We start from the raw sequence: 17,757 nt of genomic DNA on the forward strand, positions 1-17,757 counted from the left end.
TCGAGCCCCGCATCGGGCCCTGTGCTGACAGCTCAGAGCCTGGAGCCTGCTTTGGATTCTGTGTCTCCCTCTCTCTCTGCCCCTTCCAGCTCATGCTCTCTCTCAAAAATGAATAAATGTTAAAAAAAAAAAAAAAGTGCGTTAAAACAAACAACAAAGGGGCATCTGGGTGGCTCAACTGGTTGAGCATGCAGCTTTCGAGTTCAGATTAGGTCATGGTCTCATGGTTCGTGGGATTGAGCTTTGACTTGGGCTCTGCACTGAGAGTACAGAGCCTGCTTGGGATTCTCTCTCTCCCTCCCTCTCTGCCCCTTCCCAACTTGCATGCACATGGGCACTCTCTCACAATAAATAAACACTTAAAAAAATAAACAAAAATAAAAACAACCAACCAAAAAACCCTCAAAATTAAGTCTTCACTGTCAAGTAAAATATGCTCTCCCCATATTCTGGAAGTGTAAGAATTGTATAATAGCAATGAGATTTCCAGTTCCCTTAATCAAAAAAGTATGACAATCTAGTTCAATTTTGATGTAAGACTTATTACTGCTTCCCTGTACATCAACCAAAAGCAAACACATCCCTTCCTGATAAATTGACAGAACGTCTAAAGTTCATCTTAGTCACTGCATCAGCACTATAAATCCTGCTTACAGTTATGACTGAAGCATTTCGTAAGACCTGACAAATTTACAAAATGATGAATGTGACGCATCATAATTTTAAACGAGCTGTAACCCTAGAGGAGATAGGTGAGCTCTGTACTCACGTCCACTGGGAAAGAAATCCCTGGTAGGTTATCCAGCCTCTTTCATTTGTACAAACTGTGTTATTCACATCTGGCCCCCACGGTATATAAGGGAAAACTTTAAACAAATCTTTAAGCTCATCAGGTGACAGAGCACAGTCTCTATCCTGAAGATACATAAGGAAGTATACAAAATGTTTAGATATGTAAGAGAATAACTCCCAAACATAAGAACCCCCAGTCTAATAAAGCTGTGCTTCTAAAAACAAATGGAATTTTACATTTTATCAAGAAAATTCCTCTCATGTACATAAGAAAACCTATACAAGAGTCTATTAGAATCTAGACTTTTTCATCTTGAGAAAATAATAAAAGTAAATAAATAAAAGAAAGTATTTTTGTTAGTCTAACTTAACAAGTTTGAGCAATTCTTGGCTATGTGACATGAGCATCCCATAGCTAAGGAAACAGAGTTAAATCATTTACAGAAAAGTATTTTATTACAAATCATGGAAAACTGCAGCTAAAAAGCTTACCAAATCATGCTTGTCAAAGGTGCTTTGGAGAAACAAATATGCGTGATGATTTAATTCAGTAGTACAATCAGGAGGTATTTTTAGCCTGTAAATAAAAAAATTTCAAGAGTAAAATAGATCATTAACCAAACATTACAATTTAACTTAAGAAATGAATATAAAACTGCAACAAGTCTTTTTGTGGGATGATAGCATTTATAAAGTATCTTTGTTGAAGCCATTTATTTAGACTTTCCCAGGGTAAGTCAACAGAGTGGGATGGCAATCCTCAGAAGAGCCATGATCATGCTCACTCTGAGCTAACACAAAGTTTTCTCAAATTTCTGAAGGGCAGGTTGAAATAAAAATTTTACAAGTAACACTGATTACACTGTAACGGGTTTGTTCTTCTCATAAACAAATTTTAAGTCATAACTGTTGCTTATGTCAACATTGTAATGAGTTAAAAATGATGTGAGCCTCAGGTAATTATTTCTGCCTGATTTGACCTTTAAACATCTGAAGTTCAGTTCAAGCAAATGCACTGAGCTAGGTACTAGGGACACAAAAACACGACAGGTTCCCTACCTCTACGGAACCACATTCAAGTGGGAGACAGATCACAGACAACCTCACTATTGCAACAGAATGAGGCGAGTGGTGGATATGGGTAAGCCAAGGATGCTAGGGGAGCCCACACGAGAGGGGACATCTCTGGCCCGGTGATGGGAAGGTGACAGCTGTGTTGGGAGACATCATCACCTGAATGGTGATTTGAAGGATAAAAGCTAGTAAGTAGAGTAAAGGAGAGAGGCAGAAAGTGAGACTACCTGGGCAAAAGCCTGGGGTATGAAACAACAGATGATTGGGGAACTAAAAATAGCTTAGTGTTTACTTCTAGAATGAAGGCAGGGAGTGAGCATGAGCACAGCAGATCATGAATGACCTTGTATAACATGTTAAGAAGCTTGAGCTTTATCCTGGCTCAAAGAGAAGTGACATGGGCAAATCTGTATTTATAAATCTATTAATCTAGCAGCAGTATGAAGGACAGAAGGAGATAGTTCAGTAAGAAGGCTAGAAAGATTCAAGTGGTGGCTTTACAGGGCTATTCTACAGAAAACAAAAGGCAAAGAGCCTAAAGAAATTGGAAGATATTAGTGTGAACCACAAAGCCATTAGCAATGGCATTTTCTTACTGTCATGCTTAAGAAAGCAGTAAGCAATCTCCTGTAAAATTTATCTACCCATGTTAATGGCACAGAAAACTTGACAAAAGATCCCGGGACAAATTCATTCATTCAATATATTTTTATTGAAAAATCTGGGAAATTACTTGAGCCAAGATTTACTAACTTTGACAAGAGAAGTTCCAACTTAGACCTAATGGACCAGGAATCCAGCTTGAAAGAACTTTGCTTTCTTGATGAGAAATGAAAAAAACAAGAATCTTTCTGAATCCTTACATAGAGAGCGAGGGGTGCTATGCTAAAATAAAAAGGGACAATATGAAGACAATGTGCCACAGGGGGAAAAAAAAAAGAGAGAGAAAGGCTAAAGACCCAAAAGGTTAGATCTTGGGACATCGCTTCCCTGAAAAGCCCACCTCCCTAGGGCACAGGAAAGGCAACCAACGGTAAGGCAGTCTCCTGTTTTAGGTGACACTGGTCTGTTTTTTAACAAACGCAACTTACACATAGCATTATCTACAGGAATATAACTACAAACAGTCTGGCTATTTAGGAAGAATACTTTTTTTACCCTGAGCTAAGAAAAGGCCATAAAACTTAGAAGAAGGACCAATGAAAAGAAGTGAACTAATAGACTCTGACCTCTTGACTCCAAATGCAAGTTTGTCCAGCACCTATGATCTCCTTCCATAGTAAGATGAATAAAAAAAAAGATACTTATATTCTCCATGAGAAGAAGAGGAAAAGTTTATGCCATGCTATAAATCAGGGGCTCTCAAATGGGGGTGATTTCACTCCTGAAGGAACATTTGGTAATTTCTAGAGACAACAGACATTTTCAGTTGTCACAACTGGGGGAGGAGGTGTTACTGGCAACTATGGATGTGCTAAATATTCTATAATGCACAGGGCAGACTCTATAACAAAGAACTGTCTAGTCCAACATGTCAATAGTGCCAAGGTTGACAAACCCTGCTGTAAACCTCTCTATAAATCTAAATTAGTCCTGAGTAGCTCAAAACCTACCTAAACTGTGCACTAAATAAAACTTAAAAATACTTGGCAAGCAAAATTAATTAGAAGGCCAAAGGTACATACAAGGGGAATAAATATTCAGGTGTCAAATCCAGATCATCATCATAACCAAATCGTCGAAGCACAGTCCAAGTAGTTTCGTGTCTCCCTCTCTGGATAAAAAGTGTGTGTAAAAAAAGAAAACCTGAAATAAAATGAATTAGTAAGTACGGCTGACGTGAACAAGGGTACAAAGTCACATGGGAGAAAAGCACGTAACTCATAATGGCAAGAGTTAGATCCATGAACACATGCATAAAGCTTTGCATATGGAAGGTCAAATCAAAATGCAGTTTGCAAGTCTCTGAATGAAACACAACAGATTTCAGAATCATTTCACATACACCCATGTCAACAAGAGATCCCAATGGATAAAAGAGCCAAAAATGAATCCTAAGGAGTACATCGACATTCACAGTTATAGGATAAAAATAAACGGAAGTCATTTTATTGCTCTTTGAACTTATTTCTGTAATGGAAAACTATGGTTTTCAATTTTGTTTCTTATTTCACTGAGCCTCCAGAATACATTCCACAAGGAACATTTTCTACTCAGTAAATATGACTGGTAGACAAAATGTCTTCCCTAAAAATAATTTCTATCTAAAAGATGCCTTTAAGTAGTAAGAATTTTAAGATAAATTTGTTTGTCCCAGAAATCTCTGTCCATCAGATGGACCTCCGCATTCCTAAGAACCAAGCAATTCCCCCACCTCTAATTTATGCTGACAGTAAGGATGATTATCCCCACAATGGCCTGTCTCTTGTGAGTATCCAAGTTAGATTTCGGGCGTATCAGTAAATACTAACATTTCCTTAAAGTATACATAATGCTATAAAGACCTTCACCTTCTGCCAAAGTTTGAAAAGGTTAAAAGGGGGAAAAATACCATTCACCCACCTTTCAATGTCAATCCACTATCAGCCACACCATCACTTATGTGTTTTCGGACTACATTCTTGACATCTTCCAGAGCTTGGGGAGCTAATGGAGTGTTGAAACAAATTCTCTAGCAAAAAATGTAAAAATGAATTTAAAAACAAAATAGCATTAAAACCACAAACCATATAAAACGTTAATCTACCAAACAACATTAAATCAGTTGTAACCAAAAGAAACAAATTCTAAATTAGGATAATCTCCACCTTGCCTTATTTATTTAAAACCTATCATACACAGAAGGAAAGAAACCTTCCATACTCTTTCCATTGTGTTTCTTATACAGAGTTTTCTGTGTACCCATGTTATACAAACCAAGAAAGAAAAAAATAATTCAGAGTTCAGATTTCACATCATCTTTAATACACCCACTGTATACCATGAAATGACAATGTCAAGGAGTCCCCTCAATTCCTATGCATAGGAGAGCTTTATACCTCAGGTAAAGACTGGAATAGCTTGATGTGAAAGAGTTTTACGTGAAAGAGACATGTTTATCAACATAACATTACTGAAGCCAGTAAGTTTTTTTTATAGCTTTTCTCATCAACACCCCCCCCCACCCCAAGATAGAGAAATGCCTGAAGAATAGGGCTACCTGAAAGAAGTTGAGTTCAGCATCATTGAGAGTGCCATCATTATCTTGATCAGATATTTTAAATATACGGGTGAGGGCTTTTATACAGGCTGGTTTCATCTAAACGTCATTGAGAAAAGAAACAATTATGTTAATTAAAATAGTTGGGATTTCAGAGGCACAGTGTTCGGCTCCTGATTTTGGCTTACGTCATGATCTCGCATTTCACGGGTTCAAGCCCTGCATCAAGCTCCACGCTGACAGCACTGAGCCTGCTTGAGACTCTCTCTCCCTCTCTCTCAAAATAAACAGACAAACAAAAAATAGCTGGGGGGCGCCTGGGTGGTTCAGTCAGTTAAGCACTTCACTTTAGCTCAGGTGAAAATCTCAGTTTGTGAGTTTGAGCCCCATATCCAGTTCTCTGCTATCAGCACAGAACCAGCTTTGGATCCTCCGTCTCCCTCTCCCTGCCCCTCTAGTTCTCTCTCTTTCTCTGTCAAAATAAATAAATAAAATTTAAAAAATTAAATGAAATAAAAAATAGTTGGGATTTCAAAATATGAATTTCATAAGCAATGTTAAGAATAGTTCTGACTGGGGCGCCTGGGTGGCTCAGTCGGTTAAGCGTCCGACTTCAATTCAGGTCATGATCTCGCAGTCCGTGAGTTCGAGCCCCGCGTCAGGCTCTGGGCTGACAGCTCAGAGCCTGGAGCCTGTTTCAGATTCTGTGTCTCCCTCTCTCTCTGCCCCTCCCCCGTTCATGCTCTGTCTCTCTCTGTCTCAAAAATAAATAAATGTTAAAAAAAAAAAGAATAGTTCTGATTGTTTTCATTATCAAACATATAACATCAAATACAGCATGAAAAATGAACTGAAGCAAAACCATTAACTTTTATTTTTTATTTTATTTAAAAAACTTTTTTTTCTTTAATGTTTATTTATTTTTGAGACAGAGGGAGACAGAGTGTGAGTGGGGGAGGGGCAGAGAGAGAGGGAGACACAGAATCCGAAACAGGCTCCAGGCTCCGAGCTGTCAGCACAGAGTCTGACGTGGGGCTCGAACTCATGGACTGCAAGATCATGACCTGAGCCGAAGTCAGACATTCAACTGACTGAGTCACCCAGGTGCCCCTAAACCATTAACTTTTATACTCAAAACCTTTTTAAGTAAATGAGGCACTATTTACTTAGACCAATATACAAAGTGGTCAAATTCTGCCCCTCATGACCACAAATTCTCCAAGGATAAGCAAAAAAGAAGTTCATCTTTAGAGAAGATTTATTTTTCCAGTCATATAGAAAAGAAATATTTGTTTATGCCCTCCTTTGTTTCATAAAGACTTTGAATTGACTGGGGTGCCTGGGTGGCTCAGTCAGATAAGCATCTGACACTTGGTTTCGGCTTGGGTCATGATGTCACGGTTCGTGGGATGGAGCCCCACATCTGACTCTGCACTGACAGCATGCAGCCCACTTGGGATTCTCTCTCCATCTCTCTCTCTGCTTCTCCCCTGCTGTCTCTCCCTCTCTCAGAATAAATAAATAAATACTAATTAAAAAAAAGAATTTCGGGGCGCCTGGGTGGCTCAGTCGGTTAAGCGTCTGACTTCGGGTCAGGTCATGATCTCCTGGTTCGTGGGTTCGAGCCCCACACTGGGTTCTTTGCTGACAGCTCAGAGCATGGAGCCTACATCAAATTCTGTGTCTCCCTCTTCCTCTGCCCCTCTCCTGCTCGCACTGTCTCTCTCTCTCACTCAAAAGTAAAATAAACATTAAAAAAAAATTTTTTTTTTTTAAATAAAAAGAAAGAATATGAAGTCACTTATAAGGGCTTTCCTTCCCAACTTCTGATTTTTTCCCCCAACTTTACTGAGGTATAACCAATTTCTGATTTTTGACCAATCTTCTGGTAGAAGAATGGGACTAAAGTTTTGGTCACGTGTGTGTGTGTGTGTGTGTGTGTATCAAAGTTGGGAATTAAGTGTACTTATTCACAAACAGGTGGCAAACAGCACTGGTTAGAAGCATAAAGGCTTTTATTAACTTCCTCTTACCAGAATTACATTTAAAATAGAATCTTGCCTTTTGGGACTCTGTAAAACCTTTATAAGTAATGTTGCTAGAGACATATTTTGACAGCTTCCTTAATTTTGTTTTAGGATTTATAATGGATAGAACAAATACTTTACTATTTAAAAATAAGGCCCATAGGCTTCTAATTTGTATAATTGCTGTAAGATAAGCGCTGTCAACAATTTTGAGAAAATGGAACTTTCAGGAAGATCTCTAAACGTTGTGTTAACCCGGAAGGACATCTCTTATGGACAGTCTGAATCTGAGAAATGAAGATGGCAAGGTGAGGAAATGTGTACTTATTAACTGAAATCATGCTATCCAGAACAAACAGTAATGAGGAGTTTTGATCATGCTATCAAACTCAAATGCAGAAAAGAAATTCTTTTAAAAATAGGAAACGGGGCACTTGGGTGGCTCAGTTGGTTGACCATCCGACTTCAGCTCAGGTCACGATCTCACAGTTCGTGGGTTCGAGCCCCGTGTTGAGTTCTGTGCTGACAGCTCAGACCCTGGAGCCTGCTTTGGATTCTGTGTCTCTCTCTTTCTCTGCCCCTCCTCCACTCATATTCTCTCTCTCTCTCTCTCTCAAAAGTGAATAAAAACATTAAACAAAAAATTTTTTAAAATAAATACAAATAAAAATAGAAAACAGATGGAGCGCCTGGGTGGCTCAGTTGGTTGAGCATCTGACTTTGATTTTGGCTCAGGTCATGATCCCAAGGTTGAGGGACTGAGCCCCACATCAGGCTCTGAGCTGAGCATAGAGCCTGCTTAAGATTCTCTCTCTCCCTCTGCCCCTCTCCCTAGCTCCCGCACGCTCGCTCTCTTAAAAAAGAAAAAAAAAAAAAAGGAAACAGTTTTCTTCCCAAGCATATATAGACAACCCTTCTTTTTTTTGTTTTAAATAGGGTCTCTACGGGGCACCTGGGTGGCTTTCATAAATCTCACAGTTCGTGAGTTCGAGCCCTGCGTTGGGCTCTGTGCTGACAGCTCAGAGCCTGGAGCCTGCTTTGGATTCTGTGTCTCCCTCTCTCTCTGCACCTCTCCCACTCATGCTGTCTCTGTCTCTCTCTCTCTCTATCAAACGTATAAATAAACATTAAAAAAAAATAGGGTCTTTAGGAGAGCAATTTGATATAATGAGAAAAAGATAAAACCTAAGATATAAAGAGATTATAAAAAACTGAGAAAAGTTAAAAAGCCTTCATAGGGCTTCCTCTGTAAGCATACTAAATGAGCCATACCTAGAACATCTACAATCATGGGTGAGTTTTTACTTAAAATGGTAAGATATAACTTCTATAAATGTGATCCTAATATTAGATACTCAAAATTAATAAAGACTCCATTGTTATCCTTTATTTACTTTCCTTTCAAAAATCTGTTACATAATAACCTAAATGTTTAAAAAAGTAGCAATACCTAGAAAGATGTAAAAAACAGAAAAGTAACTTTTTGTTTTTCCTCACATCATAAAAAGCTACATTAAAAAAAGGTAATTTGGAGAAAAATAAAATGATGCATTTTTCATTAAAATTTGAAATGCATCAGAAACTAAAGTGGTCTAAGGTATTTGCTCAATACAATATTTAAATAATAATTACCTTAAAATATAAGCCAAAATATGACTATGCTTACAAGGTATTAAAAATTGTATTCAAGGGGCGCCTGGGTGGCGCAGTCGGTTGAGCGTCCGACTTCAGCCAGGTCACGATCTCGCGGTCCGTGAGTTCAAGCCCCGCGTCAGGCTCTGGGCTGATGGCTCGGAGCCTGGAGCCTGTTTCCGATTCTGTGTCTCCCTCTCTCTCTGCCCCTCCCCCGTTCATGCTCTGTCTCTCTCTGTCCCAAAAAAATAAATTAAAAAAAAAAAAAATTGTATTCAATAAAGCTGTAAAAAATTTTTACAATAAAAATATTGTTTGCATGTAAGTAATTGAAACCCTCACAGAGTAAACATTATTATTATACAAGTCACATCTTCATTATTAGCTAAGTCGAGGATTCCATGGGCCATTCAGAGTCCATCATCACTGGAATTATTTTTGAATTAATAATCAGGTTTTAAATTTGAATATTTTTTTTGATGATTCCACCTCAAATCTGTGTTAAAAGTTTATTATTTTGGGGGCGCCTGGCTGGCTCAGTCGGTAGAGCATGCAACCCTTAATCTCAGGATCGGGAGTTTGAGCCTCGCGTTGGATATAGACCCTACTTAAAAAAAAAAAAAAAAAAAAAAATTATTATTGTGTAAATAAAAGGTTCTGGTACAAGCTTAGACACTAAACTTATACTTGTCTAAAACAAGGTTTAGTCTCTAAAAGTTACAGATTTTAGGTCAGGTAGGTCCACCTGAGAAACAAAGAACAGATGGTGGTAGGTGTTTTACTTTTATGGGACCAGGGGAGGGACAGGGGCGATTAGCAGATTAGCATAACTAATAATAGGCCTAGGGAAAAAGTAGCAGTTAAAGCACTGAGAACAAACTAGGAGAGGGGATTTAATGTACCACTGGGCCTGGGCCTCAGGTAAATCTCCACAGGATGAGACTGTTTCCCAAATTTCCTTGATCACAGGATGTGGTACCTGGCAGAATCAGAATGGAACTGGTGTTTGTAACAAGTGTGCCTAGTGACTATTATGAAGCAAATCAAGTAAATACTGGACTAAGAATAAATTAGAAAGAAGCATTCCTATTATGGAACAAGAAATCAGGATTAAGGAAGAGTAAATCAGGGTCGGATTAAGGGATAACTCAGATTAATTACTAATACCAGGGGTCAGCATTTTTCTGTGAAGAGGCACATAACAAATGTTTTAGGCTTTGGGGGCCAACAGGCAAAATCAAGAAGATCATGTAGGTATAAGGGAGAATCAAATTTCCACAAAGGTTTAATTGACGGAATTCAAAATGTAATAATAATGGAGTATAAATTTGCTATAGAGATCTACTAATAAAAAAATGGAATTCTTTTTGGAGGAGTAACATTTCGCTTAATTAGGGTTCAAAGTTAGCGTTCTCTGTCGTGAAAACTGAATATGTTCGTCTGTTAATGCTGATCTGTAATGAGATTTTACGTATTTCTTCTTTGAAAAATAATTTTGTGGATACATGCAGACAATACTGACACACATCCGTACACATGTAATTTTAATCAACCACATTCACTGCTTGGAAGGCGTTTATAAAATCAGATTCTTTTCTTGATATCTGCCTGTTAGCATGTCATCACACTGTAGATTAGCCAGTCCCAATGGAAGGTTAGGGGAAGGGCCTCCGGTGTACAGTCAGATGGGTTACAAAACAGGAAACTTCCTTCACATTTTCATCACGGTCCCCCGAAAACCGATGCTGGAACTGTGGTCTTAGCTCAGAAAACATATCTGCTTTGACATCTAAAACTCCAACTGTTTCTTCTCCTGCTTTGGCGTGATAGGTATGCACTGGCAATAAAAAAATGAAGTGCTATGGTACTGTGGCACACATAGGACTCAAGCCATCGAGTTCCACCTGTTCAGTGCGCTCAGCAGTCCGCCAAGCAGATGAGGAGTGACAAGTACCCACACCCGGGCCCCGCTGCAACCGCTCAACTCTGCCTTTGCAGCACAAAAGCAGTCACGGACAAACATAAAGGAATGAGCGTGGCTGGGCTGCAACAACATCTGCTTTATGAATGAGGAGATCTGAGAGTTGTATAATTTTTCCGTATCACAAAATATTATTCCTTTGGATTTTTTTTTTCAGTCATTGAAAAATGTGTAACATCTATATTCTTGGCTCACAGGCTATATAAAAATTGGTGGCAGGCCAATTAGGTCAAAGTCAGACAACCACTCACCTATACTATAAACTTTTACTGGAAAAAAATCTACAACTTTTGATTTCTTGAAAGTCAACAATAAAAAGGCAGCACCAAAAAAAAAAAAAAAAAAAAAAAGGCAACTCAATTAAGATATGGGCAAAAGACTTTGTCATTTCTCCATATACAAGTAGCCAATAAGCACATGTTCAACATCACTAGCCATCAGGGAAATGCAAATCAAAATGCCAACAACCACTAGGGTGGCTATAACAAACCACTAAAAAAAAATAAAAAGGACTGGTATGGCAAAGATGTGGAGAGATTGGAACCTGCCATTCAGTTTGGTGATTCCTCAATAAACTAAACAGAACTACCATGTAACCTAACAATTCCACTGCTAATATGCACTCAAAAGAAATGAAAACAAGTATTCAAACTTTTGTATGAATGTTAACAACCGCTCTATCCACTATAATCAAAAAGTGGAAACAACCCAAACGTTAATCAACAGATTACTTTTGGGATGAGCACTGGGTGTTGTATGGAAACCAATTTGACAGTAAATTTCAAATATTAAAAAATAAAAAAATTTAAAAAAAAAGAATAAAAAAGAAGGAAAAAAAATCAACAGATGAATGAATAAACAAAATGTGGAATATCCATACAAGGAAATATTATTTGTCCATAAAAAGAAATGAAATACTGATCCACGCTACAACATGGATGTATGCTGAAAACACGTGAAGTGAAAGAAGCCAGACGCAAAACACTACCTATTGCGTGATTCCATTTAAAATGTCCATAACTGGCAAATCCATAGAGATAAAAAGATTAGTGGTTGCCAAAGGCTGGGGAAAGGGGGAATGGTAGTAACTGCTAATGGGTACATCCCTTCTTAGGATGGTGAAATGTTCTGGAATTAGATAATGGTGATAGATGTATAAATGTGAATATACTAGCAATCGCTAATCTGTATGCTTTATTTTTAATGTTTATTTATTTATTTTTAACAGAGAGAGTACATGCAAGAGGGGTAAGGGGTAGAGAGAGAATCCCGAGCAGGCTCTGTACTCTCAGTGCAGAGCCCAATACAGGGATTGATCCCAGAAATCAACCATGAGATCATGACTGAGCCGAAATCAAGAGTCAGGTGTTTAACTGACTGAGCCACCCAGGCACCCCAAACTGTACACTTAAAGGGTGAATTTTAAGGTATGTGAGTTATATCTCAATAAAAGTTAATTTTAGGGTCGCCTGGGTGGCTCAGTTGGTTGAGCGTCCGACTTTGGCTCAGGTCATGATCTCGCAGTCCGTGGGTTCAAGCCCCATGTCAGGCTCTGTGCTGACAGCTCAGAGCCTGGAGCCTGTTTCAGATTCTGTGTCTCCCTCTCCCTCTGCCCCTCCCCCACTTGCACTCTGTCTCTCTCTGTCTCAAAAATAAATAAACATTAAAAAAAATAAAAGTTAATTTTAAAAGTCTATGGCATGGGAATGTAAGCTGGTGCAGCCACTCTGGAAAACAGTATGGAGGTTCCTCAAAAAACTAAAAATAGAACTACCATACCAGCCAGCAATTGCACTACTAGGCATTTATCCAAGGGATACAGGTGTGCTGTTTTTTTTTTTTTTTTTAAGGCTTATTTATTTCTGAGACAGAGAGAGACAGAGCATGAGTGGGGGAGAGGCAGAGAGGGAGGGAGACACAGAATCTGAAGCAGGCTCCAGGCTCTGAGCTGTCCGCACAGAGCCAGACGCGGGGCCTGAACTCACCAACTGTGAGATCATGACCTGAGCCGAAGTCGGTTGCTCAACTGACTGAACCACCCAGGCACCCCGGACAGGTATGCTATTTCGAAGGGACACATGCACCCTATGTTTATAGCAGCACTATCAACAATAGCCAAAGTATGGAAAGAGCCCAAACGTCCATTGATGGATGAATGGATAAAGATGTGGTATATATATACAATGGAGTACTACTCGGCAATCAAAAAGAATGAAATCTTGCCATTTGCAACTATGTGATGGAACTGGAGGGTATTATGCTAAGTGAAATTAGTCAGAGAAAGACAAAAATCCTATGACTTCACTCATATGAGGACTTTAAGAGACAAAAACAGATGAACATAGGGAAGGGAAACAAAAACAATATAAAAACAGGGAGGGGTACAAAACAGAAGAGACTCATAAATATGGAGAACAAACTGAGGGTTACGAGAGGGGTTGTGGGAGGGGGGATGGGCTAAATGGGTAAGGGGCACTAAGGAATCTACTCATGAAATCACTGTTGCACTATATGCTAAATAATTTGGATGTAAATTTTAAAAAATTAAAAATAAAATTAAAAATAAAAAAAAAAGAAAAAAGAAAAAAAAGTCTATGGCAAATAGCTACAGAGGATTAAGAGCACACTTACGATGAGCCCTGAGTAATGTACAGAACTGTAGAATCACTATATTGTACACCTAAAACTAATACAACATTGTATGTTAATTATACTGGAATTAAAAAACAATTTTTTAAAAAGACAAAGAAAGGGGCGCCTGGGTGGCTCAGTCGGTTAAGCGTCCGACTTCAGCTCAGGTCGTGATCTCACAGTCTGTGGGTTCGAGCCCCGCATCGGGCTCTGTGCTGACAGCTCAGAGCCTGGAGCCTGCTTCCGATTCTGTGTCTCCCTCTCTCTCTGCCCCTCCCCTGCTCATGCTCTGTCTCTCTCTGTCGCAAAAATAAATAAAAAACATTTAAAAAAAAAAAAAAAGACAGAAAAAAGTCTATGGCAAATATTGCTAAATTTTAGATATTACTGTGTTTCTTAGCTATGAAACAAAAAGGAGTATTCGAGTTGTATTACATGCTGTACCTATGTCAAATTACTACACAAGGCTTTCGTTTGTATGTGTTTTTAAGTTTGTGAACTTTATCCAAGCAAAGCAAGTAGACCATTACTTAAGTCTTTGGACTTTCTGCTGTTATTGTTGCCAATTCTTTGGTTTGTTTTAATGGCATCTCCTGAAATGCTATTTGATCTGGAATATTATTCACAGTATTTAACATGAATGCCTTTGAAGTACCTAGAAAATGTAACTGTTTGAGAGACAATAAATTTAGATTTCAGTAGTTCAGAAGAATACTTAAGAGTTACTAAAAAATCATCACTACTAGAGTTACCACCTACACATTCCAGCCCCTACTAACATAGCCTGGGGGTGATGGGGTTACCTCCTTCTCCTCTGGGCAGTACAGAGGTCCTGTAGGATGCAGAACAGCTTTCTGTGCATAATAAAAGAGCTCTGATATATTCTTCAGGTTTTTTGCTGAACACTGAAAAGAAAGTTAAAAATTTTATACTCTGAAAGCATTTATGGGAGTTAAAGACAATTTTTAATCAATATAAAATAATAATAAGATTGCCTGAAGAAACTGAAAAATACATTTTTCTTTGCTGATATCACAATAGTAATGTCTACAAGAACACAGCGGCCATCTCCAAGTCATCTGTTTTATCTGGTTTACATGACTTCACAAACAGCAGGTAATTTATTCCATCCCCTACCTTCCCACATCTGATTTTAAACCTCAGTTTAGTGAGAATTCACTAGTAAATTTCAAAATCAAACGGTAATGCATACCTCCACACAGGTTTCTATTTCTGTGTACTGGTTCATAATGGGAAGGATGGTCTCCATACTACTGTATTCCACGAGATCAGATTTGTTCCCAACCAGTATCAAAGGCAGCCTGAAATAAACAGGATATGTTGTAACAATAAGGAAGGCAAAAGACCTTAAATATCCATTTTAAAGTACATAAACTCATTCTAACTAATAAGCTTTACTTAATCCCCCCAACACGAACCTTCTACTGTAGTCCGCTCTGGTCCCCTAGAGAGCATGTTCATATTCAACAAGTATTTACTCAGTACTTTTTTTTCAAAAATCTTTAGGTTCATTTATTTTCTTTAGTAAATTCTACACCCAACTCACAACCCGGAGATTAAGAGTCACGAGCTCTTCCAACTGAACCATCCAGGTGCTGAGTACTTATTAAAAGCAAGTACCATTCTAAGCATTCAGGATATAAGATAGACAAAGTCCCTGCCCATTCTAATAGCGAAAATCAGAAAATGGACAATAAGCAAATAAACAATATACTTCCAATTCCGTAAGTGCTATGAAGAAAATAAACAGGGGAATATGGGACAGAGTAATTGAAGGGGGCTAATTATATAGGAATCAGGGAGAAACCTCTCTGACAAGGTGGTATTTGAGCCAAGGAGTGAAGGATGAAATGGAATGTGCCCTGTGAAGAGCCAGAAAAGAACTGTTCAGGAAGAAAGCACAGCACATGCATAGAGCTCAAATTGAAAAAAATATCCTTGTGAGTCCAAAGAACAGAAAAACAGAAAGAAAAATGGCAGAGTGGCTGGAGAGTACTAAGCGAAGGGAAAGAGGTGTAACATGGGGTTGGAAAGAGGAACAAAGGACATACACATAAGCTGTGGTGAGGAGTGTGCATTTTTTTATGAGTTTAAAAATGAGAAGCCACTGAAGAATTATGAGTAGGGGAACAACATGATCTGATAAACATTTTAAAATGAGTCATATATTGTCTTTTAGAGATACGTACTAAAATATTTACAGTATGATTTGTTCAAAATGATCCCAATGGGAGGGGTAATAAGCGAAACAAGATGGGTCATGAATTGATAACTGTTGAAGTGGATGACAGATACAGAGGGATTCTTTAGACGATTCTACTCTTGTGTGTTTGGCTTTTTCCAATAATAAAGTCTTTAAAATGTGGTTGGATTTTAAAAAGCTTGGATTAGAGCAGTGAAGATGGAGAGAAAGTATTCAGATTTGAGATATGTTTTAGAAGCAGAACTGATAGGAGCAACTAGTAGATTAGATATGGAGGTGGAGGGCAAGGCAGGAAATCAGGAAAAATACATAGGTTTTTGGCTGGACAAAATGAGTAGATCTCCTGAGACAGAAAAGATTGATTTGGGGGTGAGGTAGGGAGTAGGCAGGGAATTAAGGATTTTGTTTTAGACAAGTTAAATTTGACAGGCCTATCAGAAATCTAAATGGGGACTATCAAAGAGAGTCTAGCAGGGAACTGTTATTTGTACGTCCTGCAAGAGAGCTTGGAAAGAAAGCAAATCATCTTGCTGGAACTCCAAATAGCAAGAGAAATTCCTGCAAGCATTTATTTACCCCCCTAGTATGGTTATGCATAAGGGGACTGGCCCATTATATAACCCAAATATAGATTCCTAACAGCCAGGAGGTTTCCAAAGGTAGTGGTTTGCAACTGAAGGGGAGCTCAGAATAGTTTATGGAGCTTAAAAAAAATACACATGTCCAAGCCCTACTCCAAACCTACAGATTCTAAAACTCTAGGGGTGGGGCAAAGGCACATGTAGTCTTTGAAAGTACCTCAGGTGACCGTGATTAAGTGATTAAGAACCACTGTGACAACAGTCCAAGGAAATCCTAAGGAAAAATATATGTGCAACAAACAAAAACTTAAGGTGTGAGGCTCAGGAAGGAAGTTACCGGGAAAGTGTAAGGTCCAAAAATGAAGAAACAGATCACCTTGGGACAAGTCAACCACAAGAAAAATAAGTATGCTCATATGATTCAGGGAGGGGGAAAAAACAGCCACACCTGAGAAAGCCCAATTCAATCTTCAAATGTTAAAAAAGCTCCTTTCCCAGCAGGGCTACAAAACTAGTCACAGAATTTCAGGAAGCTGTCCTAGTAAAACTAATTTTTTTTTAATTCAGTGGTCCAATACAGTGCTTGACAGATCCCAGAAAAAATGCCTCCTCTGAAGAGTCGCCTCTGGAAACAGCTCAGGTGTTCAGCAAGAAAAGCAAGTGTCAGGAGCATAAGGCCGTGGGCTCCTCCAAGGCAGCCCTCTCTGACACACCCTTCTGTGTTGACGGCAATGATATTTACCTGTACTGTCTATTACTGTAACCACCAGCCACAAGTGACAAGAGTCTACCACACTGGACACTAGCTCCACAGGGCCATTCTCCCCTTTTCACCTCGTTAAGAAGTCACTACAAAGTTTACAGCTACGGGGGCACCTGGGTGGCTCAGTCAGTTGAGTGTCCGACTCTTGATTTCGGCTCAGGTCACGATCTCACGGTCATGGGATCGAGCATCAAGTCGGCTCTGTGCTGAAAGCTCGGAGCCTGCTTGGCGTTATCTCTCTCCTCTCTCTCTGCCTCTCCCCTGCTCACACTCGAGTGTGTTTTTTCTCTCTCAAAATAAATAAGCATTAAAAAAACAACAACAGAGTTTACAGCTATAACAAAGAGGAGCCATCAGAGCTGCAAGACATAGCATATACACAATGCCATCGCAGTCACAAAGTCTGCCTCTGTAAATATATGAGGCAAGGTCAATGACCATGTTCAGCACAGCAAAGGAAACAACCAACAAAACTAAAAGGCAACCAACGGAATGGGAAAAGATATTTGCAAATGACACATCGGACAAAGGGCTAGTATCCAAAATCTATAAAGAGCTCATCAAACTCCACACCCGAAAAACAAATAACCCAGTGAAGAAATGGGCAGAAAACATGAATAGACACTTCTCTAAAGAAGACATCAGGATGGCCAACAGGCACATGAAAAGATGTTCAACGTCGCTCCTTACCAGGGAAATACAAATCAAAACCACACTCAGATACCACCTCACGCCAGTCAGAGTGGCCAAAATGAAGAAATCAGGAGACTATAGATGCTGGAGAGGATGTGGAGAAACAGGAACCCTCTTGCACTGTTGGTGGGAATGCAAATTGGTGCAGCCGCTCTGGAAA

General features: G+C 39.0%; 1 protein-coding gene across 10 annotated transcripts in view; it reads right to left on the reverse strand.

The window, feature by feature from the left end:
* Positions 1-17,757, reverse strand: part of RHOT1 (ras homolog family member T1) — a 65,100-nt gene that overhangs the window by 22,611 nt on the left and 24,732 nt on the right. For all 10 annotated transcript variants that reach the window (XR_007459351.1, XM_049637866.1, XM_049637869.1 and 7 more), the window contains exons 7-13: positions 14,550-14,658; positions 14,140-14,241; positions 5,066-5,164; positions 4,429-4,537; positions 3,552-3,672; positions 1,285-1,369; positions 770-915 (exon numbers count right to left, since the gene is read on the reverse strand). Coding sequence is in view for 9 of the 10 variants with exons in the window: in XM_049637866.1 (XP_049493823.1) it covers positions 770-915; positions 1,285-1,369; positions 3,552-3,672; positions 4,429-4,537; positions 5,066-5,164; positions 14,140-14,241; positions 14,550-14,658 (771 nt within the window). In the remaining variant the exon portion in view is untranslated. The remainder of the gene's footprint in view (positions 1-769; positions 916-1,284; positions 1,370-3,551; positions 3,673-4,428; positions 4,538-5,065; positions 5,165-14,139; positions 14,242-14,549; positions 14,659-17,757) is intronic.

This window comes from Panthera uncia, chromosome E1, assembly GCF_023721935.1.
Source record: "Panthera uncia isolate 11264 chromosome E1, Puncia_PCG_1.0, whole genome shotgun sequence".
Lineage (NCBI taxonomy): Eukaryota > Metazoa > Chordata > Mammalia > Carnivora > Felidae > Panthera > Panthera uncia.